Source organism: Rhinatrema bivittatum, chromosome 2 (assembly GCF_901001135.1).
Source record: "Rhinatrema bivittatum chromosome 2, aRhiBiv1.1, whole genome shotgun sequence".
Classification (NCBI taxonomy): domain Eukaryota; kingdom Metazoa; phylum Chordata; class Amphibia; order Gymnophiona; family Rhinatrematidae; genus Rhinatrema; species Rhinatrema bivittatum.
In genome coordinates this window covers 43,881,180-43,904,796 of record NC_042616.1, presented here as the reverse complement: position 1 = coordinate 43,904,796, position 23,617 = coordinate 43,881,180, and the positions used below count along the sequence as shown (strand labels likewise).

At 46.3% G+C, this 23,617-nt stretch overlaps 1 protein-coding gene across 2 annotated transcripts; it reads right to left on the bottom strand.

Moving 5' to 3' along the window:
• Window positions 1-916: 916 nt before the first annotated feature.
• On the bottom strand, window positions 917-21,846 carry LOC115085952 (gastrula zinc finger protein XlCGF58.1-like). 2 transcript variants are annotated; one of them, XM_029592515.1, is made up of 3 exons: window positions 21,309-21,846; window positions 15,383-15,509; window positions 917-6,711 (listed from the first exon to the last, which is right to left on the bottom strand). In XM_029592515.1, exons 1-3 carry the CDS (start codon window positions 21,330-21,332, stop codon window positions 4,190-4,192), a joined length of 2,673 nt encoding a protein of 890 aa, XP_029448375.1. In that variant the 5' UTR covers window positions 21,333-21,846; the 3' UTR covers window positions 917-4,189. The 2 variants fall into 2 exon arrangements, with proteins under 2 accessions (XP_029448375.1, XP_029448376.1); XM_029592516.1 differs by lacking the exon at window positions 15,383-15,509.
• Window positions 21,847-23,617: the final 1,771 nt, after the last annotated feature.

Genomic DNA, 23,617 nt, shown 5'->3' with positions numbered 1-23,617 from the left:
CAAAAATAATACTTTAAACTCATCGGCTCAGCGTGCTGTAGCAGTCAAAAAAGCAAACAGAATGTTAGGAATTATTAGGAAGGGAATGGTTAATAAAATGGAAAATGTCATAATGCCTCTGTATGGTGAGACCACACCTTGAATACTGTGCACAATTTTGGTCGCCACATCTAAAAAAAGATATAGTTGCGATGGAGAAGGTACAGAGAAGGGCAACCAAAATGATAAAGGGGATGGAACAGCTCCCCTATGAGGAAAGGCTGAAGAGGTTAGGGCTGTTCAGCTTGGAGAAGAGACGGCTGAGGGGGGATATGATAGAGGTCTTTAAGATCATGAGAGGTCTTGAACGAGTAGATGTGTTTCGGTTATTTACACTTTCGGATAATAGGACTAGGGGGCATTCCATGAAGTTAGCAAGTACCACATTTAAGACTAATTGGAGAAAATTCTTTTTCACTCAATGCACAATTAAGCTCTGGAATTTGTTGCCAGAGCATGTGGTTACTGCAGTTAGGGCCAGAGTTTCAAAGGGGTATGCGTGTACCCCCCGAAAACCTGGCTGAAGTACCCCCTGCACGCGCCGAGCCTATGTTGAGTAGGCTCGGCGGCGCATGCAAGCCACGGGATGCGCGTAAGTCCTGGGGCTTTCCTGGAGGGGGCGTGTCAGGGGCGTGTCTCGGCGGCACGTCATTTGGGGGTGGGGCTGCGGGCTTGGTTTCGGCCCAGGGGCATTTTGGGGGTGTGGCCGAGGCCTCCGAAACGGCTCCCGGGCCTGGGAATCGCGTGCCGGCTTCCGGCCCGGTGCGCGCAAGTTACGCCTGCTTCGGGCGTAACTTGTACAACAAGAGGTAGGAGGGGTTTAGATAGGGCTGGGGGGGTGGAATAGGGAGGGGAAGGGAGGGGAATGTGGGGGGAGGCGGGAGGGAACGGAGGTAGACTGCAAGGCTCGGCGTGCGCAGGCTGCCAATTTTGGGCAGCCTTGCACGCTCCGTAACAGAGGGATAAGGGCTGCTGCAGGGCCTGTGAGCTTGCCTTAGCCCACAGACCCCATGCTGGCTTTCATTAGCTATGATGCTGCTGCTCCTTGCAGTTCACTGTCAGGCTTAGGACCAGCCGTGAGGGGATAGGAGGGTTGCATGTGCACAGGCTGATGAAGATTGCCACTGCTCCTCTCTCCTCATGAACCACTGAACCTACTCAAGAGAAAAATATTGCCCTTATCATCAGCCTTCTCCCTTTCCTTCCCATCAGTTGTCTTCCACCTTTGGTCCAGGCCCAAAGGAATATACTGCCACTGACCCTGACCAAGGGGATATTTAGAGGAAGGCTATTTGAAGGATGGGATGAGTTGCAGGAGGGGTTTGAGGATTGGCTAAGGTAGAGACAGATTGTTGTGGAGAGTGAGAGAGGGAGGAATGACAGACAATCACCTGGGGGATGTAAGAGTTGCTAGGGAGTGAGAGGAGATCCGCTGGGGGGAATGTGAGAGAACAGTTGGAGGGGGAAGAGGTGAGGCTGGGACATGATAGAGGGAAATGGGGGATGAGACTGAGGTGGGAATGGGATGAAAGGTAAGGGATGACATAGGATCTGTTGGGAGTGAGAGAGGATCAGTCGGAGAATACATAAAGGGCTGGAGAGGGGGGTGTGAGGAGATGGAATGGAAAAGTGAGGGGAGTGGAGGTTGAAAAAGTGCATCTACTGTAGGTGAGGAGGTCGAGAGGGATCATCTGGAGTGTGGAGAGGGAGAAGAGTTATTGTTAGAGGGGGACCGTACCCCTGCCAATTTGTTTTGGTTCTCCTCTGGTGTCAAGTGAATTTTCAAGCGCTAAAATGGGGTCACACTGGCTAAAAGTTTGGGAAGCCCTGGGTTACGGCCCATCCAAACATCAGTCAGATATAAGACCTGCAACCTATGATTTAATTCAAGAGAAGAAGAATCACTTCTTCTAACTCCCCCCCGACCCCAATCTATCCAAGGAAAAATTTAAACAAACATTGCAGTCCCCTCCAATAGCTAATTTATCAGTGGGATTTTGACCCAACCTAGAAAAAAAGGCATTAAAGAAGTCTGTGGCACATTCGAGACATATACCTCAACTAATGTAAAACCAGACCCATACAAATCACATGCTCATATAACAAATCTGCCATCCAGGTCTTGGAAAGATTTAATAACCTGCAGAGGAAGTGATTTGTGCATCAAAATGCATACACCACAGCTCTTATTTTTCAAAGGCGTTATGCATATAAATTTAACTTGCTACCATGGCAATTTTCAAAAGCCATTTACCTGCATTTAAGTGCACTTTACATGGGCTAAAACATATGGAGAATTCAATGGCACATATTGTAGCAATTTTCAAAAGCCCACTTACATGGGTAAAGTGGATTTACACATTTAAAACCCAGTTTGAAGCATGCAAAGGCTTTTGAGAATCAGGCCTTTAGTATTGTAAGCAGCAGGATAAAACTTTTCCCACTCAGCTCCTAACCAATTTGTTATGCTCCAACCTGGAGAAGACATCCCTCGAACATCCAGAGATACAAAGGGTAATTTAGAGCCCAAAGTCACAAGAAGGCAAATAATCTGACCAAAAGCATACACAGCCCGATGAGAAAAAAATAGCTAATTTTTTGCATGACCCCAACATAGGAAAAACAAAGTCTCTGATAAACCTCAGTCCTGCGATGCAAAAATTGATTACAAACCTCTAACTGCCTGACTTTTTAAATTTTAAAGCCCCTTCAAAGCTCAAACAATAAGCAATCCCCGATTTCCTTCCCCCAAATACAGACCCACAAACAGCAAGTAGCCCTCCCATACTTAGAAAGATGCAAGCCATGCACCCGCAGAGAAATCAGGTCTAAAGCTCAAACCACTTCCTGTTGCCCTGTTTTGGAACAGTCCCAGGACCAGGGCGCAAACCCAAAGACCATCCCACACGTAAACCACATCTCTAGAATGTGAAAAACGGAGAGAAAATATTTAGCACACAGAAAAAAAACAACAAAAATAGTCCCAACAACAGAATTCTCTCACTGCAAATCAGAGCAAAGTCCCAAATAATGAAAACAATTCTGCCTGTAACCCAAATTAAAAGGCAAAAACTTCCTCCAACTTCACATAATGTTCCAATGGAAAGACAAACTGTCCATAAAAGGATTGGCACTGCACAGCAAGAACCTGTTGCAGTTTTGTAAAAAAAAAAAATCCATAATCCAGATATATGAAAAAAAAAAAATTTAAGCAAAATAGTCCGAATCACATGTGGACCACTGCTCAAAAAAAATAAAAAATCTAATACAGCAGACAAATAGTAGTCAAAAAAATTCATCTTGCTTCACAAGGGCCCATCATATCTTTTCAGGCTTAAGAAATGGCATGAAAGTTAAAAGTAACAATGGAGAGAGAAAAAGCCTGAAAAAAAAAATACAAACAGGCTCAGTTCATGGATTAAGAAACATCACAGCAACATTTGTAAGAACTGCTTTGCTTCCTCTGGAGAGTTCTTGCTTGACTATCCTTAGCTGTGGGATATAACATCGCATATGTGATATCTTTTTGCCCGAGGCCCCGCTTTATCTCGGCAAAGGCCTGCCAACCTGGAGCGGCTCAAGGCAATCTGCTGCCTGAGGTGAGGGATGAGACGGCCAATACTTGGCAAATTATTCCTATGATTTCAATTTTCTATGTCATCTTGCATGTCATCTAGCCTTAGCCTTCCATTCCAAAGCATCAATCTTCTGATCATACTTAGTCATTGTATGCTCCAAATCACCCATCTGTCCTGTTATCTCGTTGATTCTGGTCGTTTGTGCCTGGAACAATGTGACAAGCTGAGCCACTTTGTCAACAACAATACTGAGCCAAGAATCAATGCATTTGGTAAGTTCATCAGATAATTTAGCCATTAAGTGTTTAAGAGTGGCTGTAATACAGGTTGGGGATGCAGCAGCCCAGTTCTTTTCTTCTGAGGAAATCGCATCCACAAAGCCTACATTCCCTTTCTCCAAATTAATTTTACAATACAAAGGTTGAGATTTGGCTACCTTAACCACCCACATCTTGGATATAGATTGAGTAGGAAGTAGCTTGGATATATCAGCATGTTGATATATAACTTTATTGTAAAATAAAGTTTACCAGGGCAATGGTGGGAACACCATTTCATTGCTGCTGCTCAGACTAGAGCATCATATGACCTCTTTTCTGATGGATTTTGAGGTCTTCCTTTCTCTTATAGCTTTTACCACACTCAGTACATGAAAATGGTTTCATTCCTGTATGTATTGTTTGGTGGAGTTTGATAGTTGTCATATGAGCAAAGGTTTTACCACATTCACTACACGTGAATGGTTTCACTCCTGTATGGATTCTTAGATGCACGTTGAGGTTTGCCTTGTGAATGAAGCTTTTACCACACTCTGTACATACAAATGGTTTCACTCCGGTGTGGATTTTCTGGTGGCCTGTAAGATGTGCTTTTGTCCTGAAGCTTTTACCACACTCAGTACATGGGAATGGTCTCACACCTGTGTGGATACTCTTGTGGCCTGCAAGGTGTCCCTTTGTCCTGAAGCCTTTACCACACTCAATACATGTGAAAGGTTTCATTCCTGTATGGGTATTCTGGTGCTTTGTGAGTTCTCCCTTTGTTCTTAAGCTTTTACCACAGTCACTACATGTAAATGGTTTCACTCCATTATGTATATTCTGGTGGCTTACAAAGTCTCTCTTCATCCTAAAACTTTTACCACAATCAGTACAATAAAATGGTTTCATTCCTGTGTGTATTCTCTGGTGGATTGTGAGATCTTCCTTTCTTCTAAAGCTTTTACCACACTCAGTACATGAAAATGGTTTAATTCCTTTGTGTATCGTTTGGTGGACTTGGAAATTTGTCATATGAGTGAATGCTTTACCACACTCAATACATGTGAATGGTTTAACTCCTGTATGGATTCTTAGATGCACATTGAGGCTTGCTTTATGACTGAAATTTTTGCCACACTCTGTACATGCAAATGGTTTCAATCCTGTGTGGATTTTCTGGTGGCCTACGAGTTGTGCCTTTGTTCTGAAGCATTTACCACACTCAGTACATGTAAATGGTTTCTCTCCTGTGTGGATACTCTTGTGGCCTGCAAGATATCCCTTTGTCCTGAAGCTTTTGCCGCACTCCGTACATGCAAATGGTTTTACCTGTGTGTGGATACTCTGGTGATTTGTGAGATCTCCCTTTATCCTGAAGCTTTTACCACAGTCAGCACACATAAATGGTTTCACTCCATCATGGATAGTCTGGTGGCCTGTGAGGCCTCCTTTTGTCCTAAAGTTCTTACCACACTCACTACATGTGAATGGTTTTGCTCCTGTATGGATGCTTTCATGCAATGTGAGGTTTGTCTTGCGGTTGAAACTTTTACCACATTCTGTACATGTAAATTGATTCACTCCACTATGGATTCTCTGGTGATATGTGAGTTCTCTCTTTGTCCTAAAGCTTCTATCACACTCAGTACATGTAAATGGTTTCACTCCTGTGTGGATTCTCTGGTGGTCTGAGAAGTCTCTCTTTGTTCTGAAGCTTTTATCACATTCAGCACATATAAATGATTTCCTTCCTTTGTGAATATTTGTGTGGCTTGTGAGGGCTCCCTTTGTCATGAAGCTTTTACCGCATTCAGTGCATGTATATGGTTTCACTCCATAGTGGATTCGCTGATGCCATATGAGAGATATCTTCTGACCAAAGCTTTTACCACACTCGCTACAGGTAAATTGTTTTTCTGCAGTATGGATTTTCCGGTGGACTGTGAAATTGGTCTTCTGACTTAAGCTTTTATATGTACCTTGACTTTCTCCTTTGTGGGATTTCTTCTCTTGTGAGTTGTCTTCCTTCCCACTGAAGAATTTTTCAGATTGAGTGCAAGAGAATGGTCTCTCACCAGTATGGTTTTTTGTCTGCCTCGAAGAGTCATTATTCAGAAAGAAGGTTTTATTGCATTCTTTACTTGAAATTGGGCTCTCTCCTTGGTAGAATTTTGGGAGTCTTCTGAAATGTTCTTTCTGATTGAAGCTTTTGTCACCATCAGTACATGAAAATGCTCTCTCTTCAGTGTAGATTTTCTTGCACTTTGTATGGTCTGCTTTGTTAATAAAGCTTTCCTCATATTCTGTAGTTGTGCATAGTCTCTCCCCATTGTTGATTTTCTGGTGGTGCATCAGCTCTTCCTTCGTAGTGAAACCTTTCCCACATTCGGAGCATGTAAAAGGCAACTCTTGTGTGTTTGTTTTCTGCTGTTGCAGCAGTTCTCCCTTCTGACTGAAAATATTCCCATAATCTTTATGTGTACTCAGTCTCTCTTTAGCGTGACATCTCTGATGTGATTTCAGAGCAACAACATTCCTGAAGAATATCCCACATACATCACATAAACATCTTTGTTCTGTTCTCTGTTTTCTCTGCTCCTCCCCTGTGTGCATATTATTGGCACTTTGCTCACATACAGTAGAGTTCTCAGCAGAGGCTCCTGTTGAATTTGTTTGCTTATTCTTGGAGATGCTCTGATTTCTGTAATTTCTCCCCCAGTCAAAACAAGAAGTTTCCTCTCTGTCTCTTTCTGGTAATCTTTTGTTCCCTTCCAAATTCTCACTGATTTCTGAGCGATGCGTCCCTGTATTACTGTTTCTGGAATCATCATTTACTAGATTAAAAAAACAAACACTGGAAATTATTATAGTAGAAAAACAGTTTAACAAGTCCAATAATATGGTAACATTTGTTTTTACTTGTTGTGTTTCTGCTATTCTTACGACAAGAGCACATATATTGCATCACAAAATCGCCCTGCAACACTGAGTCATGTCCTCTGGCATGTAAAAGAAAAAAGTCTAATTATGTATCCTGTATCTGTCTCTGGTGTTCAAGGAGGACAATTTTCAAAGCCCTTTGCCCAAGTAAACAGCATTTTATGTAGATAACCTGGCTTTCTGAAGCCTGCCCTCCCTCAGCGTGTTTAAAAGTTTGTGCATACTTTTAAGCTGCAGTGAGCAGAAGTGATCCCAGCTACACATTTAAGAAGGGAGTGGAAAAGAAGGCACACACACTGTATTTTTCAAGTCTTCTCACCTTATTTTCCATTTTAAAAGTCCCCATACTTTCACTTTGAAAACCGGTACCTGCAGGCTTTGCCCCAATGCAAACAGCTTGAAGGCCATCACTGCAATGTGCAGTAAAATAGTGAGCACGGGCCAAACGAGAGAGGCAACCCGGCTCAAGAGGGAATATTACAACTAAAGAGCATGGGAGAAAGGCAGAAGAGCAAGGAGGAAAGAATGATTACAGTTGTAATTCCAGAGATAAGTGTAAATGCATAAAACTACGATCATTTACTTTTTTTTTTTCATGAAACATTTTTTAAGTTTCTTTAAAAAGTTAACCAAATATGGCCACAGTTCAGCTAGATACCTGCTTCAGGGGGATTGCTTACTTCAAGAAAACCTACTGAGCACAATCTTGAAAGGCATTTCCATGGGTAGATGGGACAATAACCCTTTGATAATTGCCCAGCCTCTATGCAAGAAAAAGGGGCAGTGTCAGTGGCAGGTTTAGAGTGGGCCCCTGAAATGCACGAGGATTTCATTTTGAAATCCTGTTGCGTGCTTTTGCACTATTTTTCACTTGCACAGTACACAGGTTAAAAAGTTACCGTGGTACCGTCCTCCATCATAGTTTCAAAAGAAAAGTATGCGAGGAATTTCCGTGTGAATATTTATATGCCAGCATCTTTGTATGAAGTACCTGCAGGCCTGCAAGCACCAGGGGGAGTATGAAAACTACTCTTCATATATTTACAGAAGGGAAGAACAATGATGTTATTGAAGACAATTTAGAACTACCTCTTGCTAGATAACTTCTCATTAGCAAAAAGCACAGATTGGATGTTTTTGTGTCCACAATGATTAAAATCTCCATCCGTTGAGACTACAGTGCAGGCTTCTGCCCACATAATCTTATGTAAAGGAGGACTCTGGGTACAGCCCAGCAGGAGAACCCCTGCAGGCATCAACCCAACTCTGTGGTCTTCACACTGGAAACTGCTTGTATTTGCCCTTTCTTCAGCACATAGTGATTTAGAAAACAAGGGGCCCAGGACAGTAAAGACCGCTGTACTTTTAGAATAAAGCTTGAGATACCTGCTATCCCAGGAAACCTTCCCAATGTGGTCATTATGTATTAGAAAAGCTATTTTATTTTTAGAAGAAGTTTACATAACACATTATGGATCTGCTTTTTCAAAGGATTTATGCGCAGAAACCCTGGTTTGAAAATCAGTTTAGGGTCTATGCACGTAAAGGAACACGCAGAACACAATTTTGTGAAGCTGCGTACTTTTGAAAGTATGTGTTTAAAACTACATGCACAAAGATACACCTGCTTTTGAGAGCTGCGACAGCTTCCACATGCACCCATGAATTTTCAAAGGGGATTAAAGCGCATAACAGTACCCGCCAGCTTTAACCCTACTCAGCTGTTTAAAATGACCCTACCTATGTTTACAACAATGCATCGATCTGTGCAGTCTGGGTAAACAAGCATTGGGGTAACTTGCTTGATGCGGCGGTTACTATCCTTATCCATTAAGCCTTATGTTCACCTTTGATGCAATTCCAACATTACTCTCTGCATCAATGGCAGGGGGTGGCATGAAATTTGAATGAAACAGATAAGTATGGGTGGTTGGTGAAATAGATAAGTATGGGAAAATAAGTGTGGGAGCTTGCTGGACAGACTAGATGGGCCGATTGGTCTTTTTCTGCCGTCATTTCTATGTTAATGTCTTCAATTTTGTGTTTTATGCTTTCATATTTTATTGTTTTCAGTCTCATCATCCTCTTATCATGAGGCGTAAGCATGTCCTGTGCCTGCTTGGCAGCCAGTTCACAAGCCACTTGCATTGACAGAGCATTATTAACCTACTGTAGTGTACACGGGTGTGATGAACCGGGGCTTCACATAGGCAGAAGAGGTCTGAAGAGACAGGACAATTATGAGACTTCAGAAGGCAGAGGAAGCTCTAAATGGAGGTCCAGGGGAACCACTGCCCTAAGACAGAGAAGAAAGTTGAACTAGAGTTGGCTAGGGAATGTAAAGTCAGAAGGAACGGGAAACATAGGGCTGCTGGGAAATGTAGTTCAGTGAACGTCACAAGAATACCAATTAGGACAAAGATAGCAACTACAGCAAGGTGTGTTACTAATCAGGAGATACAGCTGAAGCTAATTACAGAGCTACTGTATATGCTTAGTCTCTCTCTTAAGAAAGAACACTGCCTTTCAAGGGTACAAGAGAAAGTAAAGGAGAGCCAGGAGAAAGGGCTTATCCAGACCCAGATTCCCACAGCTTGGAGCTAGAGATTTTGAATATGTAAAAAGGTACAGTTGGGAAGTAGGTCAAATATGGTCCTAGGAAACTGGACTGGCTTACAACTGTTGACCAAAGGATTTTACTGGGAAAATCCTGGTGGCTCAGGAAAAGAACTGAAACTTAAAAAGTGTGAAGTGAGGTGTTTTACTGCAGGTGGTTGATTCTGAAGAATTTGTTCCAGAAAACTTAGCGGGTCATGGAGCACATAGGCAGCAACCTGACACAATGGGTTATGGGCCCAGGAGATGCAATTACACTGTACCGCAAGTGAGATACTGTGAATATTGTGATATCAAGCTGTCAGGAGTTACAACTGAAATATAGGCTACCGTCATCAACAAACTGATTGTTCTACATGACATAGCTTGAGCCAATCAGATGAACTAGTAATGATGGAATGTAATTAATGGGCAATGGTCCGACTGGGCAACATGAGATCAAAGGACAATTAAACAGAAAGTAAGTTTGCATGAAGACAAGGTAGGGAACTCGTGAAGAGCTGTGTATTTTATTTAAAACATTTCTAAACTGCTTCCTCAGCCAAACACACAGGTTACACATGCAGTATATACTGTAAAATTAAAATGAGACAAAGCAATACAAATACATTAAAATAAAATAAAAATGAGAATATAAAAACTTAAAACATTAAGACATTAAACAAAATCATGACTAGCAGCAGTAGCATGTCCAACATTTAAACTCTCTAATAAAACTGTGTGAAAACTTCAGAAGCAATGGGGCAGATTTAAAAACCTGTGCGCGGGCGCAGATTTGTTCGTGCATCCCGGCGTGAACAAATCTACGCCCGATTTTATAACATGCGCGCGCTGCTGCATATCTGATTTTTTTAACTTTTTTTTTTTTTTTTGGGGCCTCCGACTTAATATCGCCAGGATATTAAGTCGGAGGGTGTACAGAAAAGCAGTTTTTTCTGTACACTTTCCCGGTGCCAGCCGAAATTAACACCTGCCTTCGGGCAGGTGTTAATTTCTGAAAGTAAAATGTGTGGCTTGGCTGCACATTTTACTTTCTGTATCGCACGGGACTAACTAATAGGGTCATCAACATGCATTTGCATGTAGCGGGCGCTATTAGTTTCGGGGGAGGGAGTTGGACACGTGTTTTCCCCACGCTAGTACCCCTTACTGTATAAGGGGTAATATTAGCGTGTGGAAAACGCGCATCTAGATTGGGGCTAACCTGAGCGCACTGTACTGAATCGGCCTGATAGGTCGCAGGAGTTTTATAGCTGGGAAGTGCTAGTTTCTGGGCAGTTTCATCTCCTGCCCCTTAGTTATGGTTCCTGGAGAAAATCTTCTGGGTCTTCACCATTCTGCTTCCATGGAGGGTGGGGTCCGGAAGTGGCTGCAATTGATTCTTCAGCTCTGCGTATGCTTGAGGTGTCACAGGGTCTCTCTCCGGGTGAGTACGTTCGTTCATTGCTGAAGCCAGCAGCAGCCACTTTAAATTCTCTCTGGGATTTGATGGGTGGCTTTGGTGTTTCCTTAGCAGACTGCTCTATTAAAATTAATAGGCTTACTGAGAACATTTGAGCCTCTGGGTCAGAAGCATGAAAGCAAGAACACAGAGAAAATAAAGGCTTTAAAGTGTTCAGACTACCTTAATTCAGGAGCAGGGATCCCTTTCCAGACAGTGGAATTCTTGGAATATCGTCAGCAGCACTTGAATTTATGTTTGCTGAGTTCCTCCAAGGCTATCAGCAAACTGCCACTTGTGACTCTTAAAAAAAACAAACCCTTTTTTTTTTGGGGGGGGGGGGGGGTGAGTTTTGCATGTCCCCTACCTCTATACCTCTGCTTAAGATTAATTTTCTTTCCTATGCATCACATGTAAGGGATCAGCAAAACCAGATTGCCCACTCTTTTATAAACAGGTTAAATCTGACTTCTTTTCTAGAAAGTTCCGCGTTTTGGAAACGATGAAAGGGCTACACCGTTTCTATCAGGATTTATGAAATTATGTGTTATAAGAATATGAATTGGTCAAAATGTCAGACTTTATCCTGATCTGGCAAGGGTCATCCAGGAAAAGAGGAAGGGTTTCCTGGCTCTCTGGCAAGAGGCGAGCACACCAGGCACGTGTGATATCCTTGGAAACGTGTGGCAGGACAGAATGCTGATTGTTTAGTCTTTGTTCCTCCTGAACAATTGAGGCTCCTCATCGATTCCAAAAAAATTGCTTATCTTCTGTTTCAGCTCCCAGGAAGAGTCGGGCTTGTAGGTCTTTTACAGTAAGGGCAAGAGACAGAAAAGCACGTTATTGCTGTTTCTTTATTTGCTTCCTTTGTTCCTATTTTTTCTTCTGTTTCAGCTCCCAGGAAGAGTCGGGCTTGTAGGTCTTTTACAGTAAGGGCAAGAGACAGAAAAGCATGTTATTGCTGTTTCTTTATTTGCTTCCTTTGTTCCTATTTTTTCTTCCTTCTAATGACTGTAGGTTGACATGAAATAAAATTTGATTTTTTTCCTTATTTTCTTTGGACGGTAATATTTCCATTTCAGTCGCAGTATTTCTAAATGCCAAGTCATTGCCTTGTAATTTTGAGATTTAAATTAATAAAAATATGGTTTATAGACACATTTTTTAATCTTTGTTTGTTTTGGCTGTAGCTAAAATCTTGGTGGTTGTTTAATTTAGTTGTGGACATCCATTTTGCCCTCACTATAGCTCCCCCGACACAGCCCCGTGTGACATCCATTCTACCCTCACTATAACCCCCCGACACAGCCCCATGTGACATCCATTCTACCCTCACTATAACCCCCCGACACAGCCCCATGTGACATCCATTCTACCCTCACTATAACCCCCCGACACAGCCCCGTGTGACATCCATTCTACCCTCACTTTAACCCCCTGACACAGCCCCGTGTGACATCCATTCTACCCTCACTATAACCCCCTGACACAGCCCCGTGTGACATTCATTCTACCCTCACTATAACCCACCGACACAGCCCCGTGTGACATCCATTCTACCCTCACTATAACCCCCCTGACACAGCCCCGTGTGACATCCATTCTCCCCTCACTATAACCCCCTGACACAGCCCCGTGTGACATCCATTCTACCCTCACTATAACCCCCAACACAACCCCAAGTGACATCCATTCTACCCTCTCTATAACCCCCTGACACAGCCCCATGTGACATCCATTCTAGCCTCACTATAACCCCCAACACAACCCCATGTGACATCCATTCTACCCTCACTATAACCCCCAACACAACCCCATGTGACATCCATTCTACTCTTACTATAACCCCGAGACAGCTCCATGTGACATCTATTCTATCCTCACTATAACCCCACTGACACAGCCCCATGTGACATCTATTCTATCCTCACAATAACCTCACTGACAGCCCCATGTGACATCCATTCTACCCTCTCTATAACCGCCGACACAGCCCCATGTGACATCCATTCTACCCTCACTATAACCCCCTGACACAGCCCCAAGTGACATCTATTCTACCCTCACTATAACCCCACTGACACAGCCCCGTGTGACATCCATTCTAGCCTCACTATAACCCCCTGACACAGCCCCAAGTGACATCTATTCTACCCTCACTATAACCCCACTGACACAGCCCCATGTGACATCCATTCTACCCTCACTATAACCCCACTGACACAGCCCCATGTGACATCCATTCTATCCTCACTATAACCCCCTGACACAGCCCCGTGTGACATCCATTCTCCCCTCACTATAACCCCCACTGACACAGCCCCGTGTGACATCCATTCTACCCTCACTATACTCACTGACACAGCCCCATGTGACATCCATTCTACCCTCACTATAACCCCCTGACACAGCCCCGTGTGACATCCATTCTAGCCTTCTATAACCCATGGACAGTCATGTGACATCCATTCCAATCTCCCAATAACCACAGCCTCCAGTTCTGGGCAGTGGCTCAGGTGCAGACTGTGCAGCAAAAGTTAGAAAATGTGGTAAAGTTACAGAAATTCTGTAAGGCATTGATAAAAACTTGCATTGGAATCGCGGAGACAGAGGAGAAGGGGCGATGGAGTACAGGTGAGAGAGGATAAAGGCAGGAAGGAGGGGGACAAGAGGGGGAGAATCAGACAGAAGAGGGGTGGTGAGAGATGGGGAAAATTAGAAATGGCCTTGGGTGGGTTGCCCTATCAGGGAGCATCAGTTCTGGCCTGTGCCTCGGTAGAGGGGAGAGGCAGCATTAGGAAGAAGAGTAGCTTTCTTCGGGCTGCTCTGCTCACTCCCAATTCACCCTTCCCTCCTGTTCCCTGCAAGACAAGAGGGGAAGGGTTGCATTAAGGAAGAGAGTGGCTCTTCCTTACTCTGACTGTGATTATTTGCAGAGGCACTGCCTGCCTATGCCAAGGGAGTCAGTCCTGAAGGCTGCATGCAAACGTAACCGGGCCTGGCAGTGTCCTCCATGGTGGAGTAAATGCTAAATAAAATACAGTAATTCAAAAAGGAGACTAGGTTAGAAGATGAATCAGCTGCACAGAAGTGTAAAGCTGATGAGACTTGCTGGACTTGTGGCAAATTGAGTAATGTTAGAGGAGCCTCTTGTGCACAGGGCTTTAGATACTTCGGGGTCTGTGGCTGTCGTTAAGGCAAGGAGGAAGGATGAAGACTTTCACTGGTTTGGGGAGGGAAGGAGAGACACTCCTCTCCCCTACCCCCACCCTGGGTCAATATTTTGTCTTAATCCACCCACGGAAACAACAAAAAGGAGAGAGGGGAAATGGGAGGAGGAGGAGCGGGATCTTGGTTCAGGAGCGAGGGGGGATCCAGGAGAGGGAGGTGAAGGCAGGAGTTTGAGGGGCAGATACAGGATGGAGAGGCCCCCCTCTCACCTACACACACATCCAGCACTGCCCCTCTCTCATCCACCCACTCCCAGTGTGGCTGACCTCTCCCTTTTCCCCCCCACACCCCCCCCTTCCTTCCCCAGGGGTTATCCCCTCACTCCAGCATATTCTGGTGCTGATCATCCCCCCCGTATCAATTCCCCACCCCCCTCCCACACATGTGCAAGATGACAATACACAAAAGGGCCAATTGACCAAACTGTAAAATCACAGTAAAGTGTGCTATTTGGGGATTTTTCGGCTTACCACAAATACACATCAGTCACACTGTGAGTGAAAAAGTAATTAGGTGCATCGCATGGAATTCACGCCAAGCAGCTCATCGCTCTAGCCAGGCGATGCTTCTGGGATCCGTAAATTAAAGGAGCCCCAAGCCTCCGTGGAACCCCACAGTCCACCCTCACCCCGTGTGTCCAAAGATACAGCATAACCCCCCCCTCCCCAGCCAGCGAGAGCCTCCGTCACTAACCTGGCCCCCGTCAGTCTCCAAAACGGTGAAGCCAAGGAAAGCTTTGGGTCAGCGGGCAGAGAATGGAGCGAGTTTGGACTGCGCCTGCCCCCTCTGGGCCCAACGCCTTGGGCAAGCTGGGGAAGAGGGACAGCAGTGAGAGGCGTGGGGGGGACTGGAAAGGTTTGGCCAGCTAGGGTTGGGAGCCCAGGAAGGTAGGAAAGAGGTTCAGGGCTAGCTCTCCACTTACTGAGCTGGGTTGGGATCTGCCACCAGGGCTTTTAATCGGACACAAAGGCAGGTGGAAGAGGACTCAACAAGAGACTGTGGGCCCTTTAAAATTGCAGCCTGCTGCTGAGATCAACCATTGCCCTGGGACTTACATTCACTGCGACACGGGCGTTACTAAACTGCAGTTCTCCTGTGGGAAGTTTCTCATGGAACGCACTCTTTTACTGTGGCTTAGAAAATTACCTGCAAAGTCATCACTACAGCACTAGCTCACATTTTGTTTAAGCAAATCACACCAGAAAAACCTCACACAAAAGAATGTATTTTTTATTATGTTGTCTCAGGGCTAATAAAAACTTAACAGGACCCCTTACCCAGTGAGATCAGGGTCTCGTAATTCTCCCTCATCACCTCCTTGTAAAGCTCCTGCTGCCATCCTTCCAAACTCTTCCACTCCTCCCGGGAGAAATAGATGGCGATGTCCTCAAAGGTTACTGGGACCTGAAACACAAACCCTTCTGCATCACCTCCATCAAGAAAACTCCCAGTGCCGAGGACCAGCGGGGCAGGGGAGTGGCGGGAGAATTCATAACACACAATCCCAAAGCAGGATTATAATATCTGGATACCAGTTACACATAGAACCTGGGACACAAAGGTAAAATTGTTCTTACCTGTTAACGGACTCAAGGAAAGAAAGTTAAACTTGGGAGTTCCCAACTCCTCAGCCGACACAGACAGAAGGCACACCTTAGGCAAGCAGACAAGGACCCTATTCTTACCCCTTCTCTCTTGCATGATCTAATGTTAATATTTTTTTTCTCAGGAGAGGGTGAAGAGATAGAAAGAGAGAGCCATAGGCCTCAAGCATTTCTGCTTATGGCCCCTCTATTCCCAGTGTGGGGTCTGGACCGATCTAGCAGGACTCAAGGAAAGGAAATTATCAGGTAAGAACAATTTTACCTTCCTTTTCTTCCTGCTAGACCAGTCCATTACACTTGGAAGATACAAAAGCTGGGAAGAAGACAGGACTGTCTTAAAGACCCCAGGTACAAAGGTTACTTTTTCCTTCACCTGTACGTCCAGCCTGCAGCACTTGGAAAACGAGTGCCGCTCTGCAGATTTTTTTTCCTGGGGAGACCAGTGATGTTTCTGCCTGGAGTGCCCCTCGGACTTGCGTACCATTGAGCGGGTAAGCTAAGGCGACCGATTCTTTAATCCAGCCCGCTGTGGCCTTGGAAGTTGCTTCTCTCCTTTTTTTTGGTCTCACGCGAAACACAAACAGATTTCCTGAAAGGGTTTGTAGCCTTTAAGTTTCTTAGTAATGCACGAGGCATGTCCAGGAAGTGCAGTCTTTCATCTCTACCCTTATATTTCTTTCTCCGAAAGGCTGGTGGTAACATCAACGGATTCAGATGGAACGGGGACAATACCTGTGGCAGAAGTAAGGACACAGCTTGGAAGAACATGGAGAAATCAGTTTGTATGGTTGCATGAGAAGACCTTTACTCCAAAATAATGCGTCAGCTGGAGCAGATTGTTAACAGAAAGGTAGGGTTTGTTTGGTTTTGTAAATGTCAGATCCTTAACATATGCTTGCCCTAAGGGCTCAAAGGGTGCTTCTGATAGCACTCTAAGGATCAGGTTAGGATCCCAGGCCGGATTTAAGATTTTGGCGCCCTTTTGAAACTATGTTGGCGTATGGTCCTAAGGGAAGCAGGAAATAGGCTCCTCTTTAAGGCTATTTGGTGCCTTCACAAAAGTTTGGCAACCTGGACCTACGTTGCCTATTCCTAAATCCAGGCCTGCTAGGATCCCACTGGGGAATGCTAGGTCTGAAGGATGGACAAATAGCCTTCATCCCCTTCATAAAGTACACTACATTGGGGTGTGCAGCTAACTGGGTATCTTTAGCGTGGCCCCTGCAGCAGGAAATGGCCATTACCTGTAGCCCTCAGTAAATTAAGTGCTAAGCCATTCTCCAGGCCCTTCTGCAAGAAGCCTAGGATTCATGGAGTAATCAGACTTCTTACGCTCCTGGCAGTAATCGTCAAATAACCTCCAAACCCAGGTATAGGCTAATGAGGTTGAGTTCCTTCGTGCTTTTAGCAGGCTCATCGCGCCTGCTTGGGAATAACCTTAATGCAAAATGGAGCTGTATCTTCCATTAATACTGGATCCTGCCGCAGCGACCCCCGTTTCCTGGGGAGCTGCACAGGGGTCCCCCCACTAGGAGCTTTATCAGGTCTGCATCCCAAGATCTCCTCGGCCAATCTGGAGCTACACTGAGGGGTGATCCTCTAATCTTTTTATTATGTTGCATAAGAGGGGCCAAGGTGGACACACATACAGGAGTCTGCCCTTTGGCCAGGCACGGATTGGGGCATCTATCCCCCTTGGATCCTGCCTTTCACCCACTGAAGAACCTCTCTAGCTGGGCACTGGAGCCGGGTCACTCTTACGTCTACTGCCAGTAGACACCCCCCCCCCCCTCCCCACTGATCCAATATCATATGGGAGGGTCTCCTGGCTAAATTCCCACTCCCCTGCTGGGCCCAGCTTGTTCCTGCTAAGAAACTCTGCTTGCTCATTTTCTGTTCCTGCAATGCTGACCGCTGGGCTAGATTCCTCCCTGCCCCTCCGAGAATCCCGCTCACCTCTTCCGTGAGCTTGGGGGATGCAAGTGCTCCTCTGCTTGTTTACACACGTTACTGCCGTGGCGCTGTCTGAGGACTCTGGTTGCCTTTTCTTCATTCTTCGTAGGCGGCCTGAAATGCCAACTTGATGGCTCTTAAATCTATCCTATTAATAAGCCAAAGAGTTTCCTCCTCTGGGCATCTTCCTTGAGTCAGCGGGCCATGGCAACGAGCTTCCTCCCCCCCCCCCCCTCAGGTTGGCATTTGGGGCTAGCACAGCCCAGTCAGGTGGTTCTAACGCTAACCCTTTTAAAGAGGTTGGATGAAACCAGCCATCAGTCCAGACTCTCCTCCAACGACCGTGGCCACCCATAGCCATCGATTGTAACCTTGAGAGGCTGAAGACCAGTGTCTGTTGCAATGGGCACATATGCAATCTGGCCCAGGCGGCTATCTTTATGGAGGCCGTCATTAGCCCCAATAGCTTGCAAGTGGTCACAAGCCCTGGACCACCTTAAGGTGCGAAAAGTACCTAACTTGGTCTAGTATTTTGGTGACCCTCTTGGGCGAGGGACGCCTCTTCGTCCGCTGCGTGTAGAAATAGCTCCTAAAAAATGCCACCGACCGCGAGGGCTCTAACTAGCCCTTCGCACAGTTCACCATCCAGCCTAGCATGGCCTCCTGGTTCCCTAAAAAAAGGAATTATCCTCTGCAGGGTCTTCCGCTCTGTGGTCCTACTTCTTCAGGGTCACCTACAGCTTCTCTCTCCGGGAAAGGCTCACAACTGAGGAACTCCCCTCTGATGAGGAGCCCCGCCCCTTCCCCCTGGGAGCTCGACAGCGTGCTCAGCTCCGATTCACCTGCAGACCAAGGCCCATCCCCGAGTCCGGGGTGGCTGTAGCTGCTGGTGACCCCTTGGGAATCTCTCAGGCGTTTAACGTGCCCTGCTCTTTCCTCTCATCTTTTATGGGGATCTTGACCACACAACTGAACAAGGCGTCCGCACTATGCAGGAGGTTTGGTGCCCCTGACCAGCATTGGCTCTGGAGCAAGTCCCATGGGACCCCTTGCCAGGTCCAGTCCCAGGCCCCACCCCAGGTGCCCAACTTTTCTGATTGTTCCTTCCCCAAGATCCTCCTTCAATGGGGACGCCGTTGGGCCTGGCTGTCCTAGAGGCAGTGGTTCCTCTTCTCCAGAGGCAGTTACTAGCCCAAAGCTCTACCACGGCCCTTCCTTTTGTATAGGAGGGTCACCGCTGAGCCTATTGGAGAATCTCAGTTCAGGGCCCCATTGCGTGCCGGGCAAACAGAGCTATCAAAGCTGGGGTCTCTCTTAGAACCACCAACCAAGCACCTATGGCTTCATGGCACTGATTCCCCTATCTCTTTTGTTTCGAACAGCCCCCGTGTTGGATTGGCTGCAAGTAGAATGCTGACTCACCCAAGACGAGATGAAATCGCTGAATTTAGGGCGATTTATCCATCCCCCAACTGAATGCAAGAGCCACAGGAACTGGAAAGTGCAATCTCTGGGGAACTCCAATGGCCAGCTGGTCGTGACTCTGTTACCTGCTCAACTGCCCTGCCTTCAGTCTTTACCCCCCCCCCCTTTTTTTTTTTCCCGCTTAATTCCTCCTGTGCAAAGTCTGGGAGATGCATTACAGACAGGCCAGGCACAGGAGGCAAAGGAGAAGAAAGAAAGAGGACCTCAAGTTCCCTCTTTAAAAAGAAAATGTCTTTTCAAAAAGGCCAGGTCCTCAGGGATCTTCAGCTTTTATGGAAGAGGAGACTCCTCCCATGAAGGATCCTCAGTTCCCTAGAGAAAAAGGATCCACTCCTAGGCAGCTTATCACCAAGAACCCTTCTGATGGGAGGGGGGGGGGGGGGGGAGCAGTTATACTGGGAAAATCAGCCCCTCAAGGCTGCTGTTCAAGGAGTTAGACAAACTATCAGGCCAGGGCTGCACCTTGACTCTCAGAGGAATCCAAGCTCATCTGGCAGAATTGCCAACTGCCCAGTTTTGGACTGGACAGCCAGGTTTTCAGGTATTCTGTGCAGCGTCCAGTCAAAAGTACTGAACGGACACTAAGTCTGGTTTTGCAGGTGGCTCCTCCTCTCTCCCACTGCCTCTTAGTTAGAGGGAGAGAAAGGCCAGGTCAGAGTCTCTCAAAGGAGAGCTGTTCTGCATTCCTGCTGCTTGTCTCCTTGGCCAGCATAGGGAAAGGAGGTGGCCCTCGGCTCCCAGTGACTCCACAGATGTCTTTAGCTAGGACCCTCTTGGTCCCACCCCCTTCCTCACAATGGGCTGGGCCAGGAACCAAGAAAGGAACTGCAGTGAGCCTGCCGAGACAGGTACAGGCAACAAAGGAGAAGGTGGTGCGACAGACAGAGGTGCAGGGTGGGTAGAGGAGAGAGACATAAGGGACAGCGACAAAATGGAAGGAAAGAGGAGTGACACATGAGGAGTGTGGGAGGGTTGAAATACAGAGGGGGATACATGGAGGAAGGGTATAGGTCACAGTCTTTCACAGTCCAGTCAACAGCTGCAGCTGTCCAGGAAGTTGCTCTGAGGGCTGTACCTTCCTCTCTCAAGTCTCACTTTGGACCTATGTCTTGCCCCTTAATAACTTGAAATGTACCTAGTGATAAAAAATAAAACACTGTACTGTAGTGATCCCCCTCCCCCTCTCCACCCATGCCTCTATCACCTTCCTGGCCCTTTCCCTGCCCTGAGCCCATCTTCCCCCAGGCCTGTTGTTGGGCTGCCCAGTACCCCAGCCAACATGGGTAATATGGCTAACCATGAGGGAAGGAGGGCAGTACCTTCTTGGATGACATGACTGGCCAGCTGAGCCAGCAGCCACATAGGGGCTAAGGAGCACTTATTCCACAACAATGATGGCATGCAGCACTGGTGCCCAGCCCTCTAGGCAGTTGTTTTTTCCACCTGACAGCCCTGGTTTCCCTCTTCCCCCCCCCCCTCCCTGCCCAGCAGGCTTCTGAGCCTCTGAGATCACGTGTGAGAGGGAGGGTGTGTGCGCACTCATGTGAATGAATGCATATGAGAGAAAGATAGAGGAGAAAGTTTGTGCCCCCCATTACCTCCTAATAAGAAATGGGAGCAGCTAAGTGGGAGGAGGCCCCCTTCATTGCCCTGAGACTGGAACAGAAATTGTTGCCTGTATCAGCTCATTATTGCCCTTTAATGCATACATAGATACACTGTAAAGGTAGTTCACTGGCAGGATCTAAAATTTATGCAAATGAAGAGTACCATCTCCCCACCCCAAGTGTCCAGGTCTGGTCTATTGAAAAGTTGGCAACCCTATCATCTACATTTGTCCGTAGCTATAGGAGATAGAGACTACTAGCAAGGGCTTGCAACCACGCCCCTTTTATAGCTAAAAACAAGCTCTAGAAGGAGACATGCCCTCTTCTCCTTCTGCTGAAGAGCAGGGAAATTCCAAGTGTAATGGACTGGTCTAGCAGGAGAAAAATGATATTTCATTTTGTGGAACTCCTAATCTCTCTCCTCACACTGAGGAGGGCCCTTTTTGTGCCTCAAGTTTCCTATTAAAGTCAGGGCTGACTCGGCAGTGTCCCAACTTAGAAAGCCACAGCAGATTTTGCACAGAGAAGGCAGGAAAGTGGGGGCAATCTCCTACCTGAGCAGAAGCTCCTGCAGGCATTTTCCTCGCTGCTTTCAGGATTAGGAATGAATCGGGGGCTTTCTCCGGCAGAGGAAATGTTGGGTGTTTTCCTCTTGCTGTGCAACTCCAAGGCTGTTACAGAGGCAAGAGGAGGAGGGAGAGAAACTGAGATTTGGGACTGGCGGTGTTTGGTTTCCAGCTGTAGTTAATCTGCAAATTAAAGGACAGGAGAAGAAAAGACTCTTTGTGGCTCTGTCTGACTTCAGACTCTGGCACCGCCTCTTCCTGCTGGGCTCGGACTGATGATGTCACAGAGGGCGGTGCCGAGCTTTAGTAGGGGAAGGAGGGGGTTTGCCCTGAGCGCTATCACTTGCAGGTTGCAGCGTTTCTGACTATAAGGCCTCAGCTCATATTTTGACTTTTAGATAAGGTCACCAAATGGTGGGCCTTATCCCCTTTTAAATTTAATTTTAAGATTTCTATTTAGGGTGGCCAACTCAGAGCACCCCGAAAGGAAGAAATTTGCCTCCAAAAAAGACAAAATGCAGGACAAAAATTTACATTGAGTTTGCAAATATGCTAATTCATTCACATAGATGTGGCATTTACAATTACAATTGTTTAAATAGAAATACAACCACTTAGCTGTCACCCTCATTTCCCCTCCCTCTCTTCCCCCCTGCCCAGCACCAGGTCCCTCTCTCCCACCCTTAACCCTTCCCCCCTCTTTTGAGTTCTGGTTGGTGTAGATTGGCAGGGGGGAGTTTTACACACACACATATACATCCTCACTCTCTGACACAGCCATGCACCTGTTTTGTGGTGCTGTTTATCATCCATGTGCTTGCTCAGCAAGTTACCCCTCCTCCCCGGTGGGCTGACTAATAATCTTGTGCAACCTCTCGGCAGATTGACCAAGATCAAAAAACAAACTACTCCTCATCACTATCCAGGGCTGAGGCAAAGACAAGTCAACGCTCCACAACACTTCTGAGCAAATACCCACCAACTCCTTTCCTCTTCTGTCAGTAATTGCTTACTCTCTAAAGATCACAGAAGCTTCCCACAAAATGATAGGGTTAAAGCTAGGAGAAGATACCACACTAAGAGACCAGAGGGAGCCCAGCCTACCCTGGTGAGTGTTCAAAGAGGATGTGGTAGACTGGGCTCCCTCTGGTCTCTCACTCAGAAACATAACCAGGAACCATGCTGCTGTCAAGTCTATCATACGATTAGTTTGATGATAAAGATAAGACTTTCTGACCTCAAACCAGACATTTGGACATCCTATTTTTTTCTACCTGAGTCCCGGCCTTGCCTCTCACTAACATTCTTCCCTTAGTGTGGTATCTTCTCCTAGCTTTAACCCTACCATTTTGTGGGAAGCTTCTGTGATCTTTAGAGAGTAAGCAATTACCGTATTTTTCAGACTATAAGGCGCACATAAAAACCTACGATTTTCTCAGAAATCGGAAGTGCGCCTTATAATCCGGTGCGCCTTATATATGAATTCTTCTGCTGCCACTCCTTTTATATTGTCTTTTTTTCTGTTTCTTTTCTCTCCATCTTCTTCCCTCAAACACACAGGTTCTCATTCTCACATGCATTTCTCTCTCTCACACACACACACAGCCTCTCACTGTCACATGCTGTGTCTCATACAATCATTCATACACTCAGTCTCTCACTCCCACATGCTGTGTTACTCAAGCACAGACTCTCACTCACCTCTAGGCCTTCTCTTTGCGGGTCGCCGCAGGATGGGCTCTGCAGTGGCCCTGCTACCGGGCCTCTTCTTCTTCTCGGGCTGCTGCGACTTGAGATTCGCGGCGGTCCGTAAACGCAAGTGCTGCTCCACTTCTGCACACGCTGATGCTTCCCCTCCTTCCTGCCCACGCAGCTCCGGCAAAGTTTACTTCCGGGGACGCACAGGCAGGAAGGAGGAGGAGCATCAGTGCGTTTAAACGCGGTCTTTTTCTTGGCCTTGCCGATCTGCCTGTCGCTGTGCCCGGGGGCATTGGGGGGATAATAAAAAAGTACCGTAGTTTTAAAGGGCGGTCTGAGCTTTGTTTCATTTAATGCGCTGCGCCTTATAATCCGGTGCGCCTTATATATGAACCTGGACGCCTTAGCAGGCGCTCATTGATAATGCGCCTTATAATCCGGTGCGCCTTATAGTCTGAAAAATACGGTACTGACAGAAGAGGGAAGGAGTTGGTGGGTATTTGCTCAGAAGTGTTGTGGAGCGTTGACTTGTCTTTGCCTCAGCCCTGGATAGTGATGAGGAGGAGTAGTTTGTTTTTTGATCTTGGTCAATCTGCCGA

What these genes read in the sequence shown, in the direction of transcription:
- LOC115085952 (XM_029592515.1), bottom strand. Translation starts at nt 21,332, where the DNA reads ATGCCTGCAGGAGCTTCTGCTCAG. An exon ending in CTGCAGGAGCTTCTGCTCAG is followed by an intron (nt 15,510 to 21,308) that starts GTAGGAGATTGC and finishes TTTGTGTTTCAG; the next exon opens with GTCCCAGTAACCTTTGAGGA. An exon ending in CGAGACCCTGATCTCACTGG is followed by an intron (nt 6,712 to 15,382) that starts GTAAGGGGTCCT and finishes TTTTTAATCTAG; the next exon opens with TAAATGATGATTCCAGAAAC.